The sequence below is a fragment of the Alosa sapidissima genome, chromosome 12 (assembly GCF_018492685.1).
Source record: "Alosa sapidissima isolate fAloSap1 chromosome 12, fAloSap1.pri, whole genome shotgun sequence".
Classification (NCBI taxonomy): Eukaryota; Metazoa; Chordata; class Actinopteri; order Clupeiformes; family Clupeidae; genus Alosa; species Alosa sapidissima.
In genome coordinates this window covers 14708311-14730999 of record NC_055968.1, presented here as the reverse complement: position 1 = coordinate 14730999, position 22689 = coordinate 14708311, and the positions used below count along the sequence as shown (strand labels likewise).

The window sequence follows — 22689 nt, the reverse complement described above, 5'->3', positions numbered from 1 at the left end:
AATATATAGTTCTTTGTTTTACAACCTATTTGACATACCCAACACACGATGACTGATTTGTGTAGCAGATGTCATGTGATTCTGGTGTTGCGTGGATGTCAGTGTCTCCCTCACGTCTCTTCTCATTGCTATTTATAGCAGTATCCCTCTTCCCCATCCATGTGGGCATTCAAACATGCACACATGCAGATACTCGGGCAAGTTGTGTGATGCATGCTAATTTAGTCGTAAAGAAAAGACTTCTGCGTGTGCTGTACAGTGATGCACTCATTTGGACATTAACAGATCTGACTCAGACCTCCCTGAAGCTTTTGTGACGTGTGCATAAACACACACTCACACGCACACACACACGGGTACATATGGAGTCTCCCACGCTATGACATTTTTTCATGTGATTGAATGCATTTTATATTTTCCTTGTTTTGTTGGATTCACATTAAGCAAACATCTACCCTCTTCCAAGATCTGTCTTTATCTCTCTTTCTTTCTCTTTCTCTTTCTTTCTATCTCTTTTTCACTCACACACACACACACACACACACACACACACACACACACACACACACACACACACACACACACACACACACACACACTATAATCACACACAAGCACTCTAAGCTAGAAAGGCTGGAGGCTCTCCACCTTGGGGTGATAATGGCTGGGCTCAGTGTATTGTCCATGACCTAAAAAAGCCCCACTTCACTTCACTTGAGAGTAGGGAATTCAGAAAGAAACGCGTAGGGGTCCATTAACCCTCCCTAGTTACGGGCAGCCGTGGCCTACTGGTTAGCACTCTGGACTTGTAACCGGAGGGTTGCCGGTTTGAGCCCCGACCAGTGGGCCACGGCTGAAGTGCCCTTGAGCAAGGCACCTAACCCCTCACTGCTCCCCGAGCGCCGCTGTTGATGCAGGCAGCTCACTGCGCCGGGATTAGTGTGTGCTTCACCTCACTGTGTGTACACTGTGTGCTGTGTGTGTTTCACTAATTCACGGATTGGGTTAAATGCAGAGACCAAATTTCCTTCACAGGATCAAAAGAGTATATATCCTTATCCTTAGTGTGTTAGGGCTGTGCAATTAATCGATTAATCGTGATTGATCCATGACATCCAATGACAACGATTTTGAAAACAACATAATCAAAATGTAATGATTATTTTGCTACATTTAGTTTTATAACAATTCTCTCTTTTGGTCTTGAATTGCCGTGTGCATTATCCTTTTGCATGCACTTTTTCCTGTTGGATTATATTTAAAATTCAATTTAAAAATGAAAAAAAAAAAAAAAAACTTTTGAAAATGGTTGATGGTCCAAAATCACTGAGTAATCGTGTTTTAATACTCATGATCTCAATATTGAACAAAATCATTGTGATATCGATGCCATAATCGAGCAGCCCTAGTGTGTGTGTGTGTGTGTATTGCTGGGTGACTAGCTGGACGCTGGCTGACCGAGGCTCTCCCCTCCTCGGCAGTGATGGCAGCTGATGAGCAGCCCTCGCCTTCGCCTTCCTTTCTGCCTCGGCACCAGCTGAGTCACTTGACGGCGGCTAAATATAGACCAGCGGAGCCGCAAACGCCCTCTAGTGGCTTGCTGTCGGCCGGACAGCCTCTCCGCAGGCTCCTCCACTGACCTACAATCCTCTTAAAGGGACAGGCGCCTGCCAAACAGCGCGGCCGCAGCAGGATATCTTCTGGGTCAGGCAGTTGTTAGTTAACTGAGGCAAATGAGGTTCTTTATTACAACCTTCATCTCCGAAAGATTGCTGCCGTTTGAGTGTAACTGACTATATGCAGAAGAACAGACCTAGTCCTACTGAGGAATGCTGTTGTGTATGCAGGAAGAGAGGTGAAGAGTGGTTGTTGGATTTTTTGCTTTTGCTGCAGCGAGGGTCTGTGAAGCTGGTGCCTGAGAAGGTGGTTGAGCTGCTCTCTGATTTTTCCCCCTCTCCCCTCCTCTTCTCCTCTCCTTATGTCTTAAACTGCAGGGATGACAGCAGTATCTTTGATGGGTTAATGGAAGAAGATGAGAAGGACAAAGCAAAACGGTAAGGAGGAGAAGAGCACACACAAACACGCGCACACACACATGCATACACACACATGCACATGCACACACACGTACACACACACGTACACACACACACACAGACACAGACACGCAGACAGATACATCAACCAAGGGCCTCGCAGAGCACTGATATATGAGCGCTGCGCCTGCAGAGCTGAGAAGCATGCTGTTCATTTAATAAGGCATGAAGCTTGTGTACGCCCGGGTGAAATATTAGCCCATTTAGACGCCGCAGACTTCTAAACAGTGAGGCCGTTAGTCTGAGAAGTGGCTGCGTGTTGAACTGCTGAGGTGATGTTTAGCCTCTCAATGGATATGAAAGAGCAACGCTGGAGCAGTGTGGGAAGGCCTGAAGAAGCACTGCAGTGTTAGAGGCGTCTGTGTGTGTGTGTGTGTGTGTGTGTGTGTCTGTGTCTGTGTGTGTCTGTGTCTGTGTGTGTCTGTGTGTGTGTCTGTGTGTGTGTGTGTGTGTCTGTGTGTGTGTGTGTGTGTGTGTGTGTGGAAGGGAGAGGTTCAGGATATTGATGTTGCATGGGAGTGTATTACTTTGTCATAATTTCCCCTGCTGTTTACTGTTTGGGTGTGTTCATTGACTCGCTGAACTGTCCCCTTACAGAGTTTCCAGGAATAAATCGGAGAAGAAGAGGCGAGACCAGTTCAATGTCCTCATCAAGGAACTGGGCACCATGTTGCCAGGCAACACCCGCAAGATGGACAAGTCCACCATCCTGCAGAAGAGCATAGACTTCCTGCGCAAGCACAAAGGTGAAGGCTTCTTCCTAACGGACCCAGTTTCTCGTATTAATCTCAGGTTTTATATCAGTCTGCTTAAATAGTTGTTCACCCCTCTCTCTCTCTTTCCCTCTGTCCCTCCATCAGAAATCGCTGCCCAGTCAGAGTCAAGTGAGATTCGTCAGGACTGGAAGCCGCCGTTCCTCAGTAACGAGGAGTTTACCCAGCTGATGCTGGAGGTCAGTAACACCCCTGCACCTGTATGACTCGTAATGATGTCTACCAGCCCCTCCTGAGAGGCTGCAAAAGAGAGCATTGGGACACTAACTATTGGAACCACAGCAGTTGAACACTGAGATGAGACTGTGACAAAACCATTAAGGAGGACTGAAGGGGAATATCTGGACAAGTTGAATCAATCTTTCCACCAGAGCTTCCATAGGCCCTATTGACTTTGAATTCATCTGTTTCTGGCACAATTGAATTGTTAGAGAGCATGAAACTGCAAAGCAAGCTGCAAATAATTAATTCTCTTACTGGCATAACTTTGGGATACCGGCCCGCTGTGCCCTGTAAGAGGAATTCAGTCTTGACATGACAAGACCTAAATATCATGTTCAAGAAGAATGAGATCTCCCTCCCCCCTGTCCTAGAGGTATTTATATTTTTATTGCAAATATGACGTCAAATGTGTTCCTCCTGCTCATCTCCACAGGCACTAGATGGCTTCTTTCTGGCAATCATGACGGACGGAAACATCATCTACGTGTCGGAAAGTGTTACATCTCTACTAGAACATCTGCCTGTGAGTATTATCTCTGTTTGCGTGTGTGTGTGTGTGTGTGTGTGTGTGTGTGTGTGTGTGTGTGCGCATGCACGTGTGCTCATGGGAGTCTGTCTGACAACATAGGACACAAGGTCGGCATGTATATAATTAGATCTTTGGAGCCCAGGACTGTGAGGTCAGACACCGGTGGCATGATGTGTTAGGCAGGTAAGGCCCGGAAACATAACGTAACGGCCGAGGCTTTGCAGGAGTGTGTTTAGCCTCAGAACACGGAACAAAGAGAACATGAGAGCACTTCACATAACACCAGGGTCCATGGAAGAGTTGGGTAAACTGGATATTGAAAAGGGTGTGTGTGAGTGAGTGAGCGAGCAAGCAAGAGAGAGAGAGAGAGAGAGAAGGCGGGCTTCCATTAACCCTGAAAATGCACACATCTAAATTGCAGAATGAAAAAAAAACATTAATGGAAAAGTGAGAATTTAGGGGGTAAAAAACGTGCAAAAATGCTTTGCAAAAGGAAATGGAAACACATTTTTTGCGTTTAGATGAGTCACATGACCCTATACACGTTCCAAAAACGTTCACGTTTTGTGTGGTCTGATGAAGACAGAATAATTGTTATAGTTGGTTCGAGGTGAAGACAACGTTGTGTATACACAAAGCACTAATAAAATACAACCATTTATAATGGTCATTGTGGACGTGCCTGCCCAGAATTGTTGTATGTTGTCGCTGCCAAGTAGAAAGGGTTTAGTGCAAAACTGTAATCGAAACTCCGCTGGAGAGGCAGTCTGTGTCTGTGTCTGTGTGTGTGTGTGTGTGTGTGTGTGTATAGTATAGTTCTGTATAGTTCTGTATAGTAGTATAGTTCTGCGTGTCTGTGTGTGTGTGAGTATAGCATAGTTCTGAAAGGCGGGTTCCTCTCTCTTTCAGTCGGATCTGGTGGACCAGAACCTGTTGAACTTCCTGCCTCTGGGGGAGCACTCTGACGTCTACAAGGCTCTGTCCGCAAACATCCTGGAAGGAGAGACACTCACGCCTGACTACCTGAAGAGTGAGCACTGCACTGAACACTGCACATTACTCTATCCATTACTTTATCACTCCTCTCTCTCTCTCTCTCTCTCTCTCTCTCTCTCTCTCTCCCTCTCTCTCTCTCTACATCCATCTATCTGATGTAGCTATCTATTTAAGCCACCTCGCCGTGTCTTGGTATTATTAAGTTCATCTTTTGAGTGAGTGATCCATAAGAACTGACCAGCTGATGACGCTCCTGTTAAATGTGATGATTCAGATGATTCACTTTTGGCCAGCTGGCTTTAGTACTGCACACCATGTGGGTCAGTGGTAGGCTGTTAAGACCACTGGAAAGAGTCTGCACCCAAAGGCTTCTCCATAAGTGCTTTTTATTGATGCTCTGTTAAAAAGAAAACACTCATGGGGGGAGTTTTTTATGACCTGGTCCTGTACTGGAGATGTGCTCGTTGCTTTGCAGCGTTGTGCCTCTTTGTCCAGGAGAGAAATCAGAGACCCGGACAGCAGCTGTCTCCAATTAGACCCGACCCAAACCTGGTACTAGATCAGGGCTGGTCCTGGTCCCAGAGTTAGAGAGGGGGTTGTTTATTATTTTGGGGGAGTTATTGGGGCATTTTTGTGAGTTCCTGTTCAGGGGCGGGTGTGTGATCTTGTTTCCTCGGGCTGATGTGGTGTTTTTCTCTTGGGCCTCGTTTGTAGCGAAAAACCAGCTCGAGTTCTGTTGCCACATGCTCCGGGGTACGATAGACCCCAAGGACCCGCCTGTGTATGAGTACGTCAAGTTCATCGGAAACTTCAAGTCCCTGAATAATGGTGAGAGAAACTTTGCTGAGTCATACCGACTTTGTCTCTTTCTCTCACTCTGTTGCTTTGTCTCTCTCTCTCGCTTTGTCTCTCTTTCAATTACTTTCTCTCTCCCTATTTGTACATGAATACTGCAGGAATCAGTTTCCAATATAATTACCACTGCATAAACGTTTTGTTTTTTTCCTTCTAACACTTGAAATGGTTTCTGTGTCACTCGACTTGCTAGCTAGTGCTAATTAAAAAGCTCTCTGCCATCTGAAGTGTGTCTGTAATGGTCTGTTTACAACACTCTTAATTGTACAAAATAGGGTGTACAAGCAGAGGGTAAACCCTTACTCTGCCTCTTTGTCTCTCCCCTGCTTATGTCTCCTCCAGTGCCTAACTCAACACGTAATGGCTTCGAGGGGGTTATCCAGCGATCGTTGCGACCGGCATTTGATGATCGGGTGTGTTTCATAGCAACTGTGCGGTTAGCCAAGCCTCAGTTCATCAAGGTAGGTTGACTTTCCATTTGTGTGCGTGTGCGTGTGCGTGTGCGTGTGCGTGTGCGTGTGCGTGTGCGTGTGTGAGTGTGAGTGTGTGTTTGAATCCAGTTGGACTGCTCTTCTACTTCTGTATTTCTCCTCAGTAAATGAGACGTAGGTCTGTTTATACTGTATGCGTGGGCGTGCTGTTGATTGATGTTCTAGTCAAGGCTGAGTGTTTTGCCAACTGTTCATTTATCAGTGTCTGTGGAGAAAGGAAGAAAACAAGAGCGAAGGAGGCCGCGTCGGAGATGGAAATGACTGGAATGCAGTTGCCTTTGTTTTCTTGCTGGAACTGGGGAACGTAGTTTTTGATTTTTATCTTTTGTGTTCTGTGTTTTTTCCTTCCTCTGCCCTGCAGGAGATGTGCACGGTGGAGGAGCCTAATGAGGAATTCACCTCCCGACACAGCTTAGAGTGGAAGTTTCTCTTTCTTGACCACAGGTGTGTGTATGTAAGGGCAGTCGTGGCCTACTGGTTAGCACTCTGGACTTGTAACCGGAGGGTTGCCGGTTCGAGCCCCGACCAGTGGGCCACGGCTCACTGTGTGTTCACTGTGTGCTGTGTGTGTTTCACTAATTCACGGATTGGGTTAAATGCAGAAACCAAATTTCCCTCACGGGATCAAAAGAGTATATATACTATACTACTGTGTGTGTGTGTGTGTGTGTGTGTGTGTGTGTGTGTGTGTGTGTGTGTGCGCGTGTGCGTCTGTGTGTGTGTGTGCGCGCGCGCGTGCTAAGATGTGTGAAAACTAATGGAGTGAGGAGTGTCTTTGGGGAGGGTGTGGTCTCAATAAAATGTCTTTCCCGACCCGTTGTGTGTATACACACACACTTCACTCACAGGTAGCCTCTGGCTGCGTGGGCTAATGGCAGCTAACGCCCACTCTCTCTGCGACTGCTTGAAGTTCAGCTCTAAACGTGAGCTGCTGCCGGAGTGTGTGTGTGTGTTGGCGCTCCCCCGAGGATGCTGCGCTGGGATCAGTCTGAGCTAGGGGCACAAAACACACACACACACACACACACACACACGGCAGCTCAGCTGGAAATAGTGAGTCACACTCACTCCACAGCAAACAGAATCTACATCAACCAGACTGTCTCTCAGGAGGAGCTTGCTGCACGGCCATGCTCATCATGTCCTGGTTTGCCCCAATGATATGCATTATTCATGATTTAAACCATGGTCACAATGAATGCTCGCTTCTGATTGGCTGGGTGGCGTATTATGCCATGCATTATTTATGATCAGAGACTGATTGTGAATGTGATGTTTGCCCCTGGCTACTTGTCCTTGTGATTATGCATAAACACAAGCTTAAATACCTCTGACAATACACAGTGCTTTTCTTCTGTTTTCAAAACGCAGGATTAATGAATAACAATGGAGCAAACCAGTTGGGCAGGATAGAGGCAGACTGGGAATATTAGTGGAACAAATTAAAACGTCTGCTTTTGTGTTGTGTCTTTTCAGGGCGCCGCCCATCATTGGCTACCTGCCGTTTGAGGTGCTGGGCACATCAGGGTATGACTACTACCACGTAGACGACTTGGAGACGCTGGCCAAGTGCCACGAGCACTGTGAGTTAGTCATCACACACTGTGCGTGCGTGCGTGCGTGCGTGCGTGCGTGTGTGCGTGTGTGCGTGCGTGCGTGCGTGTGTGTCTTTGAGTCTGTTTCCCAGTTTAGTTTTGGAAGCTAAATCAGTAATTAGTTCACTGGCTTCACCATGGCATCTCAGGATTTAACCTTCCTAACTTGACCCCTGACCTGACTGCTGTCCTGACCTCTGACCCCACCCTCTTGCAGTGATGCAGTATGGGAAAGGCAAGTCGTGCTACTACAGGTTCTTGACAAAAGGTCAGCAGTGGATCTGGCTGCAGACACAGTACTACATCACCTACCACCAGTGGAATTCCAGACCTGAGTTCATCGTTTGCACACACACAGTAGTCAGGTAAGGGAAGAGCACACACACACATCCAGACATCCATACACACACATAGACTTTAGGTCTGATATATTATTTTCTTCTTGAATGACTCATACGTGTTAAATATACTGACACCATCTACGAATGTGAATGACTGATTTAGTGGTGTTCATTGTGTTGTGTGTTGTGTGCAATGTGGCTGTGCTTTTTGGGAAAACAAAGTTGATCCCTGTGATTTCCACTGATTAAATAAAGTTCTTCCCACTCCCCTATCCCTTTCTCTCCCGCCCCCTCTCTCTCTCTCTCTCTCTCTCTCTCTCTCTCTCTCTGTCCATCTCTCTCAGTTATGCTGAGGTGAGAGCGGAACAGCGACGAGAGCTGGGTCTCGAGGAGTCTCACCCAGAGATCACTGCAGACAAGGTGAACAGTCCACAGATCAGCATCCTGACCCCCTGTTGCACACACACACACACACACACGCACACACACACACACACACACACACACACACAGTACCTCAGTACTTTTCCTCTTCTCCTTTGCAGTCACCGTTACCCCACTGACCCAGTGGCCTTTTCTCTGCCTAGTCATTGTTTTTCCTCTGCCTCGTGCCCACCCAACCCTGTCATTGTGGAAACTTTCTCTTGACACATGACTTATCAGTTGGAATGAGCCACAACATGGAGCGTGACTCAGTCGTGCTGGAACTGGCCATTTGGTTGTGTCCAATTTCCTGTCTTCATCTCCCTCCCTCTTCCCTTCCTCCCTGTCTTTCTCTCTTCACCCTTTCTCCCTTCCTCCCTCTCTTCCTCTCCTCCGCCCTCCTCACTTCCTCTGTCTCTCCCTGCAGCAGAGTCATCATGACTCGGGCTCGGAGTCGCAGCTCAACACCTCCAGTCTAAAGGAGGCGCTAGAGCGCTTCGACTGCAGCCACACGCCCTCCGCCTCGTCACGCTCCTCACGCAAGTCCTCCACGCACACGGCTGTCTCCGATCCCACCTGTAAGAGACACACACAACCACACACGCACACACACACACACTCACACACACACATACTCACCGTTTCTCTCAGTCGTATACGTACAAATGATTTACAACATGACTTCATTCTTTACAACCAAATTTCTAGCAAAAAGGTTTCAGCAGTTTTATAAAATGTGAAACACAGCTTTTGACAATGATGAATACAGAAAACACACTTCCGCCTGCACATGAATACACAGTTTAGATACTTTATTCAATTCCACATTACACGTAAATTTTCATTAGGAATCAAATGTTTAGAATGATCAAACAGATTAAACCACATCAGCACATTGTTATGTATGACAATACAATCTCAGGGGTACAGAAAACATCTCCTTTTCCAAATAAACATGCTTCCTATAATGGCTGAAATTGAGCAGTACTTTACCAACTGTTTGGCTCTTGTTTTCAATAGCCACCCAATACAAAGTCCCCGGGTCGCCAGCCTGTGTACATGCCCTAGACCAGTGGTTTTCAAAGTGGGGGCCGCGAGGGGGTGCCAGGGGGGCCTCAGCAAGTTGGAAGGAAAAATAAAAGCAAAAAATAAATACATTTGGAAAATTTAAAATATACCTATTACTATGAGGGTTGTTATACAATGCCATTATAATAATGTGAGGCATATCTGAACATTATATTTCCCATGATAATGACTGGGAATAATAGTAGAGTGATAGCTCTCATATAGCAGAAAGCCCCAAATACAATTTTTACACACTGTATGCTCCATCGCGAAGTGCTTGTGGCTAAAATAATTATTAGGATTAGCTTAATGTATTTTTACATTTGCCGTAGTATTGTCGATGGGTTTAATAGGGGGGGTCACATCAAGGGGCTTGGCCAGAACCTAGTGGTATTTGGGGGGCCTTGTCGTGGAAAAGTTTGGGAACACCTGCCCTAGACTACCAATCACTAGCACAATAAGCTGGCATCTGTAGCCAAGGTTTTCGATGATGGATATTAACCCTTAGAACCCGATTGACGCAAAGTGTGTCAAAAAACACACCCTTTCTTCTCTGTTACATTGCTCCGCGACTGTTCATCACAACGAGATAAAACCTTTATTTTATGACAGAGAAGAAGTGGGGCTTTCCAAAGAGACTACGCACTTGTCTGTACGATCAAGTATGAAAATTAAAAAAAAATCATGAAATTAAATAATTGCATCATATTTAAAGTCTATACTTCTCGGCGTTCACCTGCGCACCCATTACTCTCGTTTGAATTACTCGCGAACCCGTGATTGCATAGATATGGCAAGCATATCAGATGAAAGAGGAGAAACAGGGCTATCCATTGGTACCATGGATATCGATCTTTCTGGCTTATAAAAACAGACGAAGTGATTGCACAGTTAATATTTACAGACGTAAATATTAACGTCATGTACATAAACCAACTGCTGCACACCCATTACTCTCGGAGTAATTACTCGCGGACCCGTGATCGGATATATATGCCACGTATGTTAGATGAAAGAGGAGACACAGAGCTATCATTTGATACCAAATACATCCTTCTGGGTTATAAAACAGACGAAGTGACAGCAAAATAATAACTTCATATAGCTCAACTTACCCCACGTTTTTGTCTGTTTTTGTGGCAAAGCATGTTTATAATCCAATGCTATCGTGTGTTTCTCTATGGCAAAACATGTTCATAATCCGGTTTTGAGATCCTAGCAAATTCCTGCATGGCATCCAATTCAAGGCTCACATTGCATCCCAATTTGTTCAACAGAGAAACACTTTTTTGCCTTTACTTTGTTCATGGCAATGCAGTAAAAAGTTGAGAATCATCATGAGTGCATACACCATAGTCACACATGCTAACAGGCAAACTTGGGTCAAGTCAGGTCAGATCAGTTAGTGTCACAGATATGGAGGGCAGAATGGTCATTTTTCATCGCTAAATAAAAAATGGCATTTATTTCCGTAAATCACACACCACATATTTCTGTAAATTGCTCAGCCCCAGAGTATCCCCCCAACATGGCAATTATATTGCCCGTTTCAGGACAGTCTGCCCTACACACACATGAAATGCATGTAGAGCTATGAGCTTGCTGTGGTGAGATAAAGGTCAAAATATAAGAATATTTATAATATGATTTTTATATTTTAATTCTTTAAAAATCAAAATAAAATCAATGCTAGTACTAATACATGAAATGATCTGGATAGCCTAGACTCTGCTGAAAAAAACAATATATAATATGTGTGTGTGGCACTTACAATGACCAGAATAAATCCTTATGAATAAAGGTAGTGAAAATGCCCTAAAAACAGCTTAGGGTTCTAAGGGTTAATGATTGATATTTTACGAAAGGTAAGAGTCCTCCATAAACAGATCAAATGCACATGCTACTTCAAATAGCTTAACTGTTCTGGAATGCTGAGATATGACAACAATTTCTGGTGTATTTGGTATTCCTACAAAAGTGTTTGCAGGTGAGTTAAACCAATCAGACTGTACAGTAGTGTTTTTATAGAGCTTTTCATCAGCCACACAGGGAATCTGAGCAGCAATGAGATCCACAAGTCTGTTGTGTCTGGCAATATACAGTCCTTTAAGTGCAACTGTTCATAATGTGGGCTACTGACTCCAGGTGTTGAGGGGGGTCATGCAGCATGCAGAGGGGTGAATGGATAGAAGGAAACCACAGTGAAAGGTTGTATTTGGTGGGAAGAACCTGTAGACGTGCTTTTATACAAAAAATAAGGATCTCCTCACTGATGTTGGCATTGCTATAGATGGTGTGTGATGCAGAGAGGTCCGCGAAGGGCAGTTTGGCCAACTTTCCCTGTAGCTTTAGACTGGACCAGTACTCCATATTTTGGGCTCTCTGAATAGACAGGAGAGTCTGCCTGGATGTTCTAGGCTGGAGCAGGTGAACAGTGCTGTTATGGTGCAGCCTGGCTTCCACAACAACAGATGGATCCTCCACAACTGCATCAGAGACCTCCACAGGTTGGAGATGGGAAGTCCACTTCAATTCAGTGCCTGTTCTCTGGCATAGGTAATTTAGGTCTGGCCAGTCAGATGACACGCCAAAACCCTGTGCTTGTCCATCAAGCTTTCCATTGGGCTTTCTTTTAAAGCCCAGGAAGTTGTCTTCCCCACTGCATCCATGTAGCACTTTCCGTCTCTTAAAATCCAGCCATTTGCCTCACGCTGGTGTCGTCACAATTCAGCATGTTGGTGAGGTGAGATTGTCTTGTGGCGGTATACTCCCACATGCAGTTTGGAACTCCAAGCCCCCCGTCCTGTTTTTTCTGGAAGATAAAACATCTGGTGGAATGTGTATTAAGACACAGCCATTTCCTAACCATATTTACAGTTTTGTTGTCCATTTCACGCAGTACTTTCTGTGGAATATGGACATTTGCAAAAATGTCTCGTATTGCTTGTAGTTTAAAAGTTACATGCAGAGGTGCTGCGTCGATGAGATCCAGTCTGGTCATAAACTGATGTGCCATGTCATTCACTTGTTGATTCTATTCTCCAGCGATATTAAATTTAAGGCCCAGGTAGTTATAGGTCTCGTGTCTGGAGTACACTCTGATTGGCTGGTCTAGGATGTGAAAAGAGGGGGGCTGGTCAGTTTTTGATCTATACCAGCGATTGCCACCACTTCTCCTCATAAAAAACTGCACATTTGCTGTGTTTTACTTGTAGGCCAGACCATGAAAGGAATCTATCAGTGCATGACAGCATGTTGTTAATCACCCCTTCATCTCGGGATGCGATGGCCACGTCATCATAGCCCTGGACTGGGTTAGGTGACAGGACTTGGGACGGGGCATGTGCACAGAGCCATTTTAGCCATGTATTTAATGCAATAATGAAATTTACAGCACTCCATGGACAGCCAGTTTTTAATTCCTACTTCAAGTGGTATTGGTCTGGTGAGGTCTTTTCCACAGATTACTTGTAAGAAGGAATCACTGTATACATCTTATATTATATCCACATAGATTTTAGGGAGCTGTATCTCTTCCAATGCATCGATCATGACTCTGTGAGGCAAAGTGCCGAAGGCATCTCTGAAGTCAAGAAAGACAATGTATAGTTTAGCAGATTCATGCTTGAAATCGTCAATGGCGGTCTTTAAGCAAAAAACATGTTCATTCATGCCTTGACGGTCAATGTAGGCTTTTTGTTTGTTGGACAGAATCCCAGTATCAACCAGCCATGGCAGTATTCTCACACATACACACACACACACACACACACACACACTCACACTTTTTTATGGGTTCAACATTCTCTCCGTTGTCTTTGACTTGGTTTGGTGCTCATCTGCACAATAGTTCCCCTGCATAGGGTCACCTTGTCCTGCCATGTGTTCTCTAATGAGACCTCCCCTTCAAGCAGATCAGCTGTCGTTATGTTATCTCTTGAGTGAGGAGGCACGGTGCATGTGGCACGTGATGAAAGAATGTCTCTCATTATCAATGAGATCTTTTCAGAACCAGTTGCACTGCCTGTGCACACTCAAAGTCATGTGTCAACTTAGTCTAATCGCTGACATGATCACACATACACACATTCACAGACACAGACACCACACACACACACACACACAATGGCAGTCTAGGGTAGGTGAGCAGATGTCATCCAAGGGCACCAGATCAGACAAAGCTATTTAATGGAGAGAGGAAGAGATGGCTCACTCTTTTTGTGAAATGAGTGTGTAATTGTGTGTAGTCCTTAGTGCTGTAGTCTTTAAAAATTATTAAGCTGCCACTTTTGGGTCGTTGTAATTCAAATGTGTGTGATTTTTTATTTTATTTTTTGTCATCGCAGCCACACAGACGAAGTTGCAGACGGACCGCAGTACGCCGCCACGGCAATCGGTCTCCGCCATGGAACGCCGCCCCTCCATTGGCAGTCAGGTCAGTGACCGTCACCATGGTGTCAGGGTGGGAGATTTCCAATTGGACAAGAAGTTAGCACATCTAGCTCCGTGATTGGATGAAGATAAAACACCTCACTCACCTTCTGATCTTGGACAAAGCCCAGCATCCCAGATGTGCCATTGAACCCAACTAAGTCTGTTCCAACATCTGTATATGAATATAAATGAGCTGGCAAATGTGGACATAATAAATCAGGCCCAGAGTCTCATCGTATCTCAGCCATCTCCAGAGAGGAAATTGCTACCAGGCCAGACTGCACATGTTGGTCTCCCACTAAGACATACTGACCTGGGGCAAGTCGGCGAGGGTTCAAACACAGCGCTTCTTGTGGCTCAGAGGAATAATAGACTCAAACTAATATAACAAGCTATTATATGCACCATTTTTAATTTGCATTTGTGAGGTTTTTCGTTCTGCGTCTGAGACCCATCATATTCTTTTTTTGGTCTCCAATTACAGTCGATGAGCTCGCAAAACACGGCGCAGACGATGGCCACGTCGATGGTCTCCCAGCAACAGCAGCCACAGCAACAGCTCCAGCCCACTGTGCAGGTAAGCAGGGAGCGGGGGGGCTTCTTCTGTGGAGCGCCAAAAATAATGGCAGGTTACAGACAGTCAGGGGAAGGAAGCCGTTTTCCACTCCAAGGTGCACCTCGAGAGTCAGGCACAAATTGTGCCTCTTGCCTCGCTCATTTGGAAGACAAGAGCACAGCTTTCTATTATTGTGGTGATGTGGCTGGCGACTGGCTAACTCTCTAGCCTTTGATTCTGTTGTATTTCTAGCAGTGTTATTCACTCCATGACCTCTCAAGTCAGAGCTGGGCTCACGTTACACATCCCATATCTGGGTCACATGTTTTCAACTACACTGTTATGGTCCGGTCATAAGACCCTGTTATTGCCCACTCTTCTGTGTCTTATGACCTGAGCTAACCTCCAATGCCCACCACTACCACCACCACCATTTGTATTGTCGTCAGCTGACCTCTTTGACCTTTCAACTTGTCTACTTCACCGCCTAAAGTGGTCATGTGATGCTAATGAGCTCTTGTGATTGGCTATGTGGCTGCAGTTCACCACTCAGCTGGACGCCATGCAGCACCTGAAGGACCAGCTGGAGCAGCGCACGCGCATGATCGAGGCCAACATCCAGCGGCAGCAGGAAGAGCTGCGCCAGATCCAGGAGGAGCTGCAAAGGGTGCAGGGACAGGGCCTGCAGGTGAGTGCTGCCCCCTACTGACAGGAGGCCAGAAGCTCAACACTAACGTTACCTCTGTTTTTGTTTTTTATAAATTAATGATTTGAATCTGTAAATGGTAACCTTTGAGAGACGAAACTGAAATGGAATTAATTGATTCTTCAATACAAGCTTGTTGTCTGAAAATTAGTGGTAATGGTAATTTTATCGCTTGTGAATATTTAGGCCTCATTAGGCAGTAGTTACTTACACTCTTTTAATGATCTCTGATGTTTTGGTAAAGTAAGGCTATAGGGTTTCCCTCACACAACTGATTACACCAACTGCATGAAACTCTTATTCATACATCATCGCACAAGAGTTATATACACTACCGGTCAAAAGTTTGGGGTCACTTAGAAATTTCCATTCCACTCCATTAAAGACAGAATACTACCTGAGATCAGTTGCATTGTTTTTTTTAATCAGGGCAGCAGTTTTAAGATTACATTAGGTGCTTACATAATTGCACAGTTGAGAACCCTTTTGCTATTATGAAAGCATATAATGTAATCTAAAAACTACTGCCCTGATTAAAAAACAGTGCAACTGATCTCAGCTGGTATTCTGTCTATAATGGAATTTTGACCGCTAGTGTACGTATAGTTCTTGTGGAATGCATACATAACCCACACCCCTGCAAGTCTGTAGTGATTTACCCTTCAAACATATGCTAGCAGGTGTTTTCCCTCAAATCACCTTGGTTCCTAGAGTAAACAGTTCCAGCTTATTAAGCGTCCCACTCTCCTTGGCGTTAATGAAAGAGAACAGAGCTGCTTTGTTGAACCCAATACATTATTTTCTTACTGTCTGATGATATGGCTGGATGAAACTAATCCAACCATCAGCAAAATCTGTTTGTGGTAGACTATGCATACTTATTTCCTCTCTCTCCCTCTCTCTCCTTCTCCCTCTCCTCTCTCTCTCTTTCTTTCTTTCTTTCTTTCTTTCTGTTTTTTTCTCTCTCTCTCTCCCCCTCTCTTAGATGTTTCTCCAGCCTGGTGCTAGCGGGCTCAACCTGGGCTCGGTGCAGTTGACTCAGGGGACAGCCTTGCAGGCAGGCACTCTCACCATGCAGGGCCAGGTGGTGCCAGCGGGCAGCCTCCAGGGCGGCCTCACGGCCACCCATCACGTCATACAACAGCAACAACAACCACAGCAACAACAACCGCAGCAGCAGCAGCAGCAACAGCAACAGCAACAGCAACAGCAACAGCAGCAGCAACAACAACCACAGCAGCAGCAGCAGCAAGCCCAGGCTCAGCCGCAGAACCTCCTGCGTGATCAGAGCGCCACCCTCACACAGGTACACGCCACTCACCGCCCCCAGGAGCCCCCTACAGGCAGCCCGCCACAGAACAGCTATGACCCAGATCCTGTGCTGCTAATGCTTATCTTGGTTGTTGGTCCATGTATATATCGGTTTTGTCTTCACCCTGTACCGAAGAATATAATGAATCAAATGTAATCAAGAATTAGTAGTTAGTCTAACAGTTAGTATACTGTTATGCATGTGCACTTTAATTATTGTTAACTATTTGTACTTAAATGAATGTAAAGGGAACATTGATAAATTGAGAGATAATTCAGGTGATGTCATGATCTTCTCAGGTGTTGACACATGTGATTGTTCTCTTGTCTGTTTATTTGTATAGGGCATTTCATACACTGGGGTTATTCAGAGATGACTCATGTCATGTCATGTGGTGATCTTCTCCGGTGTTGACCTGTGTGTGTGTGTGTGTGTGTGTGTTTGTTCTCTGGTGTGTAACCGCAGCGGCCGTCCCACCAGCTGCAGTCCCCGCAGGGTGCCCTGCCGGCCTCCCTCTACAACACCATGATGATGGTGCAGCCGTCGCAGCAGGCGCAGGCCAACGTGGTGCAGATCTCCACCAGCCTGGCGCAGACCAACAGCCCCAGTGGTGCCGCCGTCGCCACCTTCTCCCAGGACCGGCAGATCCGGTAACCACCGGAACCGCAGAACACACACACACACACACACACACACACACACACACGGTACCACTGGGAGCTGAGTGTGGTTGTTTTCATCGATGTCCAAACCCACATGGCCAAGAGACACACACACACACACTTCTGTGCCGCCCATACACACGCACACACACAGTGTGTGCCAAAGGCTGATGTGGACATTCCAATCGATGTCCCAACCCACATGGCCAAGAGACAGAGAGTGATGCTAAGCCAACATGACGGGGTCTCTCAGAGATCACCGCGCTCTCACAAAGAGCTGTCTCTGAGCCGCTTGTGTGCTCTCCAACATGGGCACTTGATTGAGAGCAGCTTTCTGCTTTACAAAGAGGTGTCTTTTTTTTCTGTGTTGTTTCTCATGAACTCTCCCTCTCTACCTTGTTCTCTCCTTCCTCCATCTCTCTTTCCTTTTCTTGTCTTCCCCTTACACACACTCTCTTTGTTTCTCTTTCTGTCCTTCTGTCTTTTCTCTCTCTCCTCTCCTCTCTATCTCTCTCTCTCTCTCTCTCTCTCTACCTCCCCCTCTGTACCCCTCTCTCCTCTCTGTTCTCCCTCTCTCTTCATCTTTCTATCCCTCAGGTTTCCAGCGGGCCCTCAGCTGCTGACAAAGCTGGTGACCGGTCCGATGGCCTGCGGCGTCATGGTGCCCACTACCATGTTCATGGGCCAGGTGGTGACGGCGTTCGCGCCGCAGCAGGGCCAGCCGCAGACCATCAGCATCGCCCAGCAACCGACCCAGCAACAACAACAACAACAACAACAACAACAGCAACAACAACAGGCGCAGGAGCAGCAGGCGCAGACGCAGGCAGCAGTAGCAGCCGCGCAGCAGCAGCAGGGTCAGGCCAAGGCGCAGCTGGCTCAACAGCAGACGCAGTTCCTGCAGGTGACCACCAGGGGGCCGGGCGTGTCAAAGGTCAGTCTGGACCCGCCCGTAGATATAGTGCGCTCTAAGCCATATCCTACTCATCTTAGAACTTTACTCTTATTGGCTGTCCATGTTGACAGTAGAGTTTGTGAACAGAATATAGGTTCTGGGTCAGTCAGTCCACCTAGAAAGACACGTTGTCAAGCAAAGAAGAAGGTCAAGAAGAAAAGTATTTCAGAACAGGAGTGGGTTCATAGATTACTGGGTCAATGAGTGCGTGGCACAAATCAGTGTGTTACAAAGGTTGCTCTTTTCTTCCTTGTTATACGGTTTACATATTCAGTGCCCTGAATTGAGCACAGACTACACTGGTTATTTGTATCTACTATAATTGGTAGTAGTAAGATGAACTCAATGGTAAAAAAGTAAGGCTAACTTAGCAAATCCAAACATTTTTAGTGAAGGGGATGTCTGTCTGTTCCATATCCAGGTGTCTGACGCCTCTGTCCTCTCCCACAGGCCCCTCGGCTGCTCCATAGTAACCAGTCCACCCAGCTCATCCTGCAGGCTGCCTTTCCTCTGCAGCAGCAGGGGGCCTTCACCACCACACAACAGCTGCAGCAGCAGCAGCAGCAACAACAACAGCAACAACAGCAACAGCAGCAGCAGCAGCTACAGCAACAACAGCTCCAGCAGCAACAGCAACAGTTGCAGCAGCAGCAGTCACATAGAGTAGACGGCATGTCGGACCGGTCCAATGCACCCACGCAGTAGCCTGGCTTAAGGGGCTGCAGGATGCACAGTGGTGAGGGTGATGGTGGTGGTTGTGGTGGAGGAGAGACGTTAGTTGGTGATTGACAGTGGAGAGGGTCATTTGGGTATTGTTTTTTTTTGTTGTTTTTTTTTCAAAGCTAACAGTATGAATACTGTTTCGTCTTTTTAGACCACCCGGCCCTCTTCCTGCATTGACTCTAGGGGAGTGTGTGTGTGTGTGTGTGTGTGTGTGTGTGTGGGGGGGGGGGACGGGTGATGGAGGTTTTGGCCTCTGCCCCCACCCCCTGCCCGTGTCACCATCCCTGCCTCACCCCACCCCGCCATCCTCCTCAGGATGCCTGCCTGCCTGGACGCAAGTTCTGGAATGTTCCAGGAACACGTGGCTGCGCTACACGTTGGACCCTTCGGTCAGCTTGTGACCTGAGGAGTGACGGTGGCCCGCCTGTCTCGGTCGTGGAATCCCGCTCGAGAGCTGCTGCACTGGCATCGTCCACTGCCGGAGACATCCACTGCGTGGGCTGTCCACCTGGCAAGCCTCTTGCCCTCTCTTCTCTCGTCCCTGGTATCTTGTGTGCCCGTCACCTCTCACAGGTTTAATTTATGCAGACCGTTTCAGACACTGGGCTGAAGCGAATCATCTGGGCTTCAAAGAGGTCCTGCTGAGCAGACGACTGCTTTCTCCCTCTTCACCCCTCTTCTCTTCTCTCCTTCTCTCTCTCTCTCTCTCTCTCTCTCTCTGTTGCTCCTTTTCTTTCTTTTTCATGTCAAAGTAATTATGGGTCAGAAAATATTTTTAAGAATGTCATGTGGATTGAACTTTTATTGTACAGAACACCTGTAAAATAATCTGTAAATATATGGATACAAGGACAGAGAAACTAATATTTTATATAATGCATGACATGAAAAGCCTAGTCTGTTATTTGTAGCTTTGAATATACTTTTTTTCTAGTATTCAAAGAAAAAAAGAGAACTTAACATGCTTAATGGCTGATATTGTTCACAGACTTGCTTTTCCTTGTGGGTTGTGTGCGTGTGTGTGTGTGTGTGTGTGTGTGTGTGTGTGTTTGTATGTGAATTAGTGTGTATGTGTCTGAAAAGCAGGCACTGCTGGTTTTACAAATTGTGTCACAGTTTGTTTTGTCCTCAAACACATAATTTATTAGTACTGTTGAGTTTTTTTTTTATGGAAATGGAACAGATTTTTAAAAGTAAATATATATGGCATTGGTTTATATAGTACAGATATATTATTCAACATTTTTAATTAGTATACACAGATACAGATCAGATGGCATTGTTTCATGGAGTGAGTGAGTGTGTTTGCGTGCGTGTGTGTGTGTGTGTACGTGTGTGTGTACGTGTGAGTACCTGTGAGTGTGTGTGTGTGTACGTGTGTGTGTGTACGTGTGTGTGTGTACGTGTGTGTGTACGTGTGAGTACCTGTGAGTGTGTGTGTGTGTGTGTGTGTGTGTGTGTGTGTGTGTGTGTGTGTACATGTGTGTGTACGTGTGAGTACCGTGTGAGTGTGTGTGTGTGTGTGTGTGTGTGTGTGTGTGTGTGTGTGTGTGTTCATGGATTACTTAATGCATCGTATGGTGTTGAATTGCCACCATACTATACAGTTTCTGTTAACATTCACAGTAGATGATAAGGTTAGTGCAGATGGCTTTAGGTGTCAGCGGACCTCATCTGAATGTTTACAGGAGTTTGCCGAAAAAACTGATCAAGTCGCGAGGGTTTTGGAAAGAATGAGTGTGATGTTCATGATCTATACAATAGTGCCAAGGCATGACTGTTGTAAGTTAGTGATTTAAAAAAAAAAAGACAAACACCTTAATACAGACCTTATGATTTCACACAGTAGTGCAGCTTATTATTATTATTATTATTATTATTATTATTATTATTATTATGTACTTAAGTGTAGCTACAAGTACTCAACAACAATATCTACCTTAACAAACCAAACCTCATTTATGGTAATAATTCAGCACACGTCCATGTGTGACTTTGCACAGTATATTCTTAGTAATGTAGTCCCAATCTGACTCAGTTGTCCCAGGTGCGTGTGGCCTGATGTAACTAGACCACAATAGCAGAGTTCTAATGGCGCCAGAATAGCTTCTAAATCTCTTTGAATCTGTGTTGTCATTCCCAACACCACTCTTGCAGGAGAGTGCTAAATTGATTTCTCACAAATAGGTGACAGTGGCCTTAATGTTGGCCCGCCTGCTTCCTTATTGGAGGTCCTCAGTAGGAGACATTAAATGACTCCTTTGACTTGTTATGGTCATAGACATATAGCACTTATAATATTGGAATAGCAAAAGCTTTAAAAGTTTCTGTGTCCTCTTTTTCATACAGTATAACCCCCCCCCCCCCCCCCACACACACACACACACACACACACACACACTAGAAAGATTCCCTTTTGGATTCTCTGATTAATGTGCAATAAACCTATAGCCTTGCTCTTCACACTTGACAAATACTGTGTCCTTATCAGAGACAAGAATAAGCTAGGCAGTAGATTTATCTCCCAACACTACATTGCTGTAGATCTCCTGACCAAATTAATTGTTTTTTTTGTTTTCTTGCACCGTCTCGGTGGGACGAGGGAAAATGCCTCACACAGTAATTGCAGGCCATTGTGATGCCTCCGAGCAGCAGGCGTTTGATCGGTCACTGTTTCAGATGAGTCACAGGGAGCAGAATGAGCTACCCACAGAAGCAGCCTTTGGGTCGTTAAAGTGACCTTGTTTCTGGGTCACTGTCAAACCTTTTTTTTTTTTTTACGTGTTCAGTCGCCAAGGTAACCACGTTGTGGTGATGGAGGACGAGGCGGTCCGCTACTATAACCTCGCAGCCCCCCTTCAATTCCCAATTCTCTCTTTCTCTCTCTTATGATTTACCCTTCAGGTGGTCAGGTGGTAGTCCTCAATGCTGAGTGTAGCCCTACATTTTGTGTCTGTTGAAGCCCTTTGTAGTTAAATGACAATCAGGGGTCAGGAGTGAGAGAACCGTTACACTGTCTAGGTGGGCTCAAGTCTGTGGCTTACGTAAGAGATTCTTGAAGTGGTCATGTGGGTCCTTGGGACACTTGGAGTGGACTGATTGTTTTGTTATCCATATCTGAGTCCATGGGAGATGCAGTATCTTAACCGTTTGAATGTGTATAATGCTCACAGAGGGTGTATATGTGTCCTCTCGAGTCATTCTTGCAGTAGGACGTCACAACGTTAGCCTCACCCAATTAAGGTTCCGGATGCAGTACTTCGTACAGAAGGCGAGCTATCTCTCTTTGTGTAGTTTCGACAGGAGAGCGATTTGGTCTTTTTGTTGGTCAGCTAAAACCACATATATAGGGCTTATTTTCCATACATGGATTAAGCCTAGTCCTAGACTGAAAGAGAACTTCAGTGGATATCTCTAGAGAAAAAGCTATGGCTTAATGTATGTACAGGAAACGGTGCCATAATGTTAAGATGTCCTGCCAGAGATGTAGCATGTAAATGCAGTGATGATGCTGAATCAGGATTTTGGTTTTAACTGAAGCCCAATGTTTAGTCACCAGTCATTTGTGGCAAGCCCCTCTGTTGGGGTAAGGTGGGACACTACTTAAGCTAGCATTTTTGATTTATGGATATTTTTATATCTCAAATATAAACACTTTTGTTCGAATTATCAAACCTTTCAGATTTGGATCTATGTTATACCCCAAATGTGGTTATGAATTTAAACCCAGACCTGAGCTAGGCCAGGTATTAGCTTGAATGAATGTAGTGCAGTATTACATAGCTTTACAGCAAATGGTTAGCATGAATGCATTTTAGCTGCTGAAAACCTAATATAATATATTTAAGGAACAGACATGTACAAATTATCAAAAAAAGGCGTTATTTTTCTATGACCAAGCCATGCTGATGGATATATGGATATATAGACAAGTTTTAATTGTAGTATAGAG

At 45.6% G+C, this 22689-nt stretch overlaps 1 protein-coding gene across 7 annotated transcripts in view; it reads left to right on the top strand.

The window, feature by feature from the left end:
* The window catches only part of clocka (clock circadian regulator a), a 51564-nt gene extending 31398 nt beyond the window's left edge, over positions 1-20166 (top strand). For 4 of the 7 annotated variants that reach the window (XM_042056973.1, XM_042056975.1, XM_042056974.1 and 1 more), the window contains 19 exons: positions 1995-2054; positions 2694-2842; positions 2957-3048; positions 3525-3614; positions 4530-4650; positions 5331-5444; positions 5814-5932; positions 6324-6406; positions 7439-7545; positions 7775-7922; positions 8243-8318; positions 8749-8899; positions 13736-13824; positions 14308-14400; positions 14921-15067; positions 16071-16391; positions 16863-17047; positions 17657-17993; positions 18465-20166. In XM_042056973.1, the coding sequence (XP_041912907.1) occupies positions 1995-2054; positions 2694-2842; positions 2957-3048; positions 3525-3614; positions 4530-4650; positions 5331-5444; positions 5814-5932; positions 6324-6406; positions 7439-7545; positions 7775-7922; positions 8243-8318; positions 8749-8899; positions 13736-13824; positions 14308-14400; positions 14921-15067; positions 16071-16391; positions 16863-17047; positions 17657-17993; positions 18465-18719 (2737 nt within the window). In that variant the 3' untranslated portion in view covers positions 18720-20166. The remainder of the gene's footprint in view (positions 1-1994; positions 2055-2693; positions 2843-2956; positions 3049-3524; positions 3615-4529; positions 4651-5330; positions 5445-5813; positions 5933-6323; positions 6407-7438; positions 7546-7774; positions 7923-8242; positions 8319-8748; positions 8900-13735; positions 13825-14307; positions 14401-14920; positions 15068-16070; positions 16392-16862; positions 17048-17656; positions 17994-18464) is intronic. The other 3 variants (XM_042056981.1, XM_042056979.1, XM_042056980.1) reach the window with 3 other exon arrangements.
* Positions 20167-22689: the final 2523 nt, after the last annotated feature.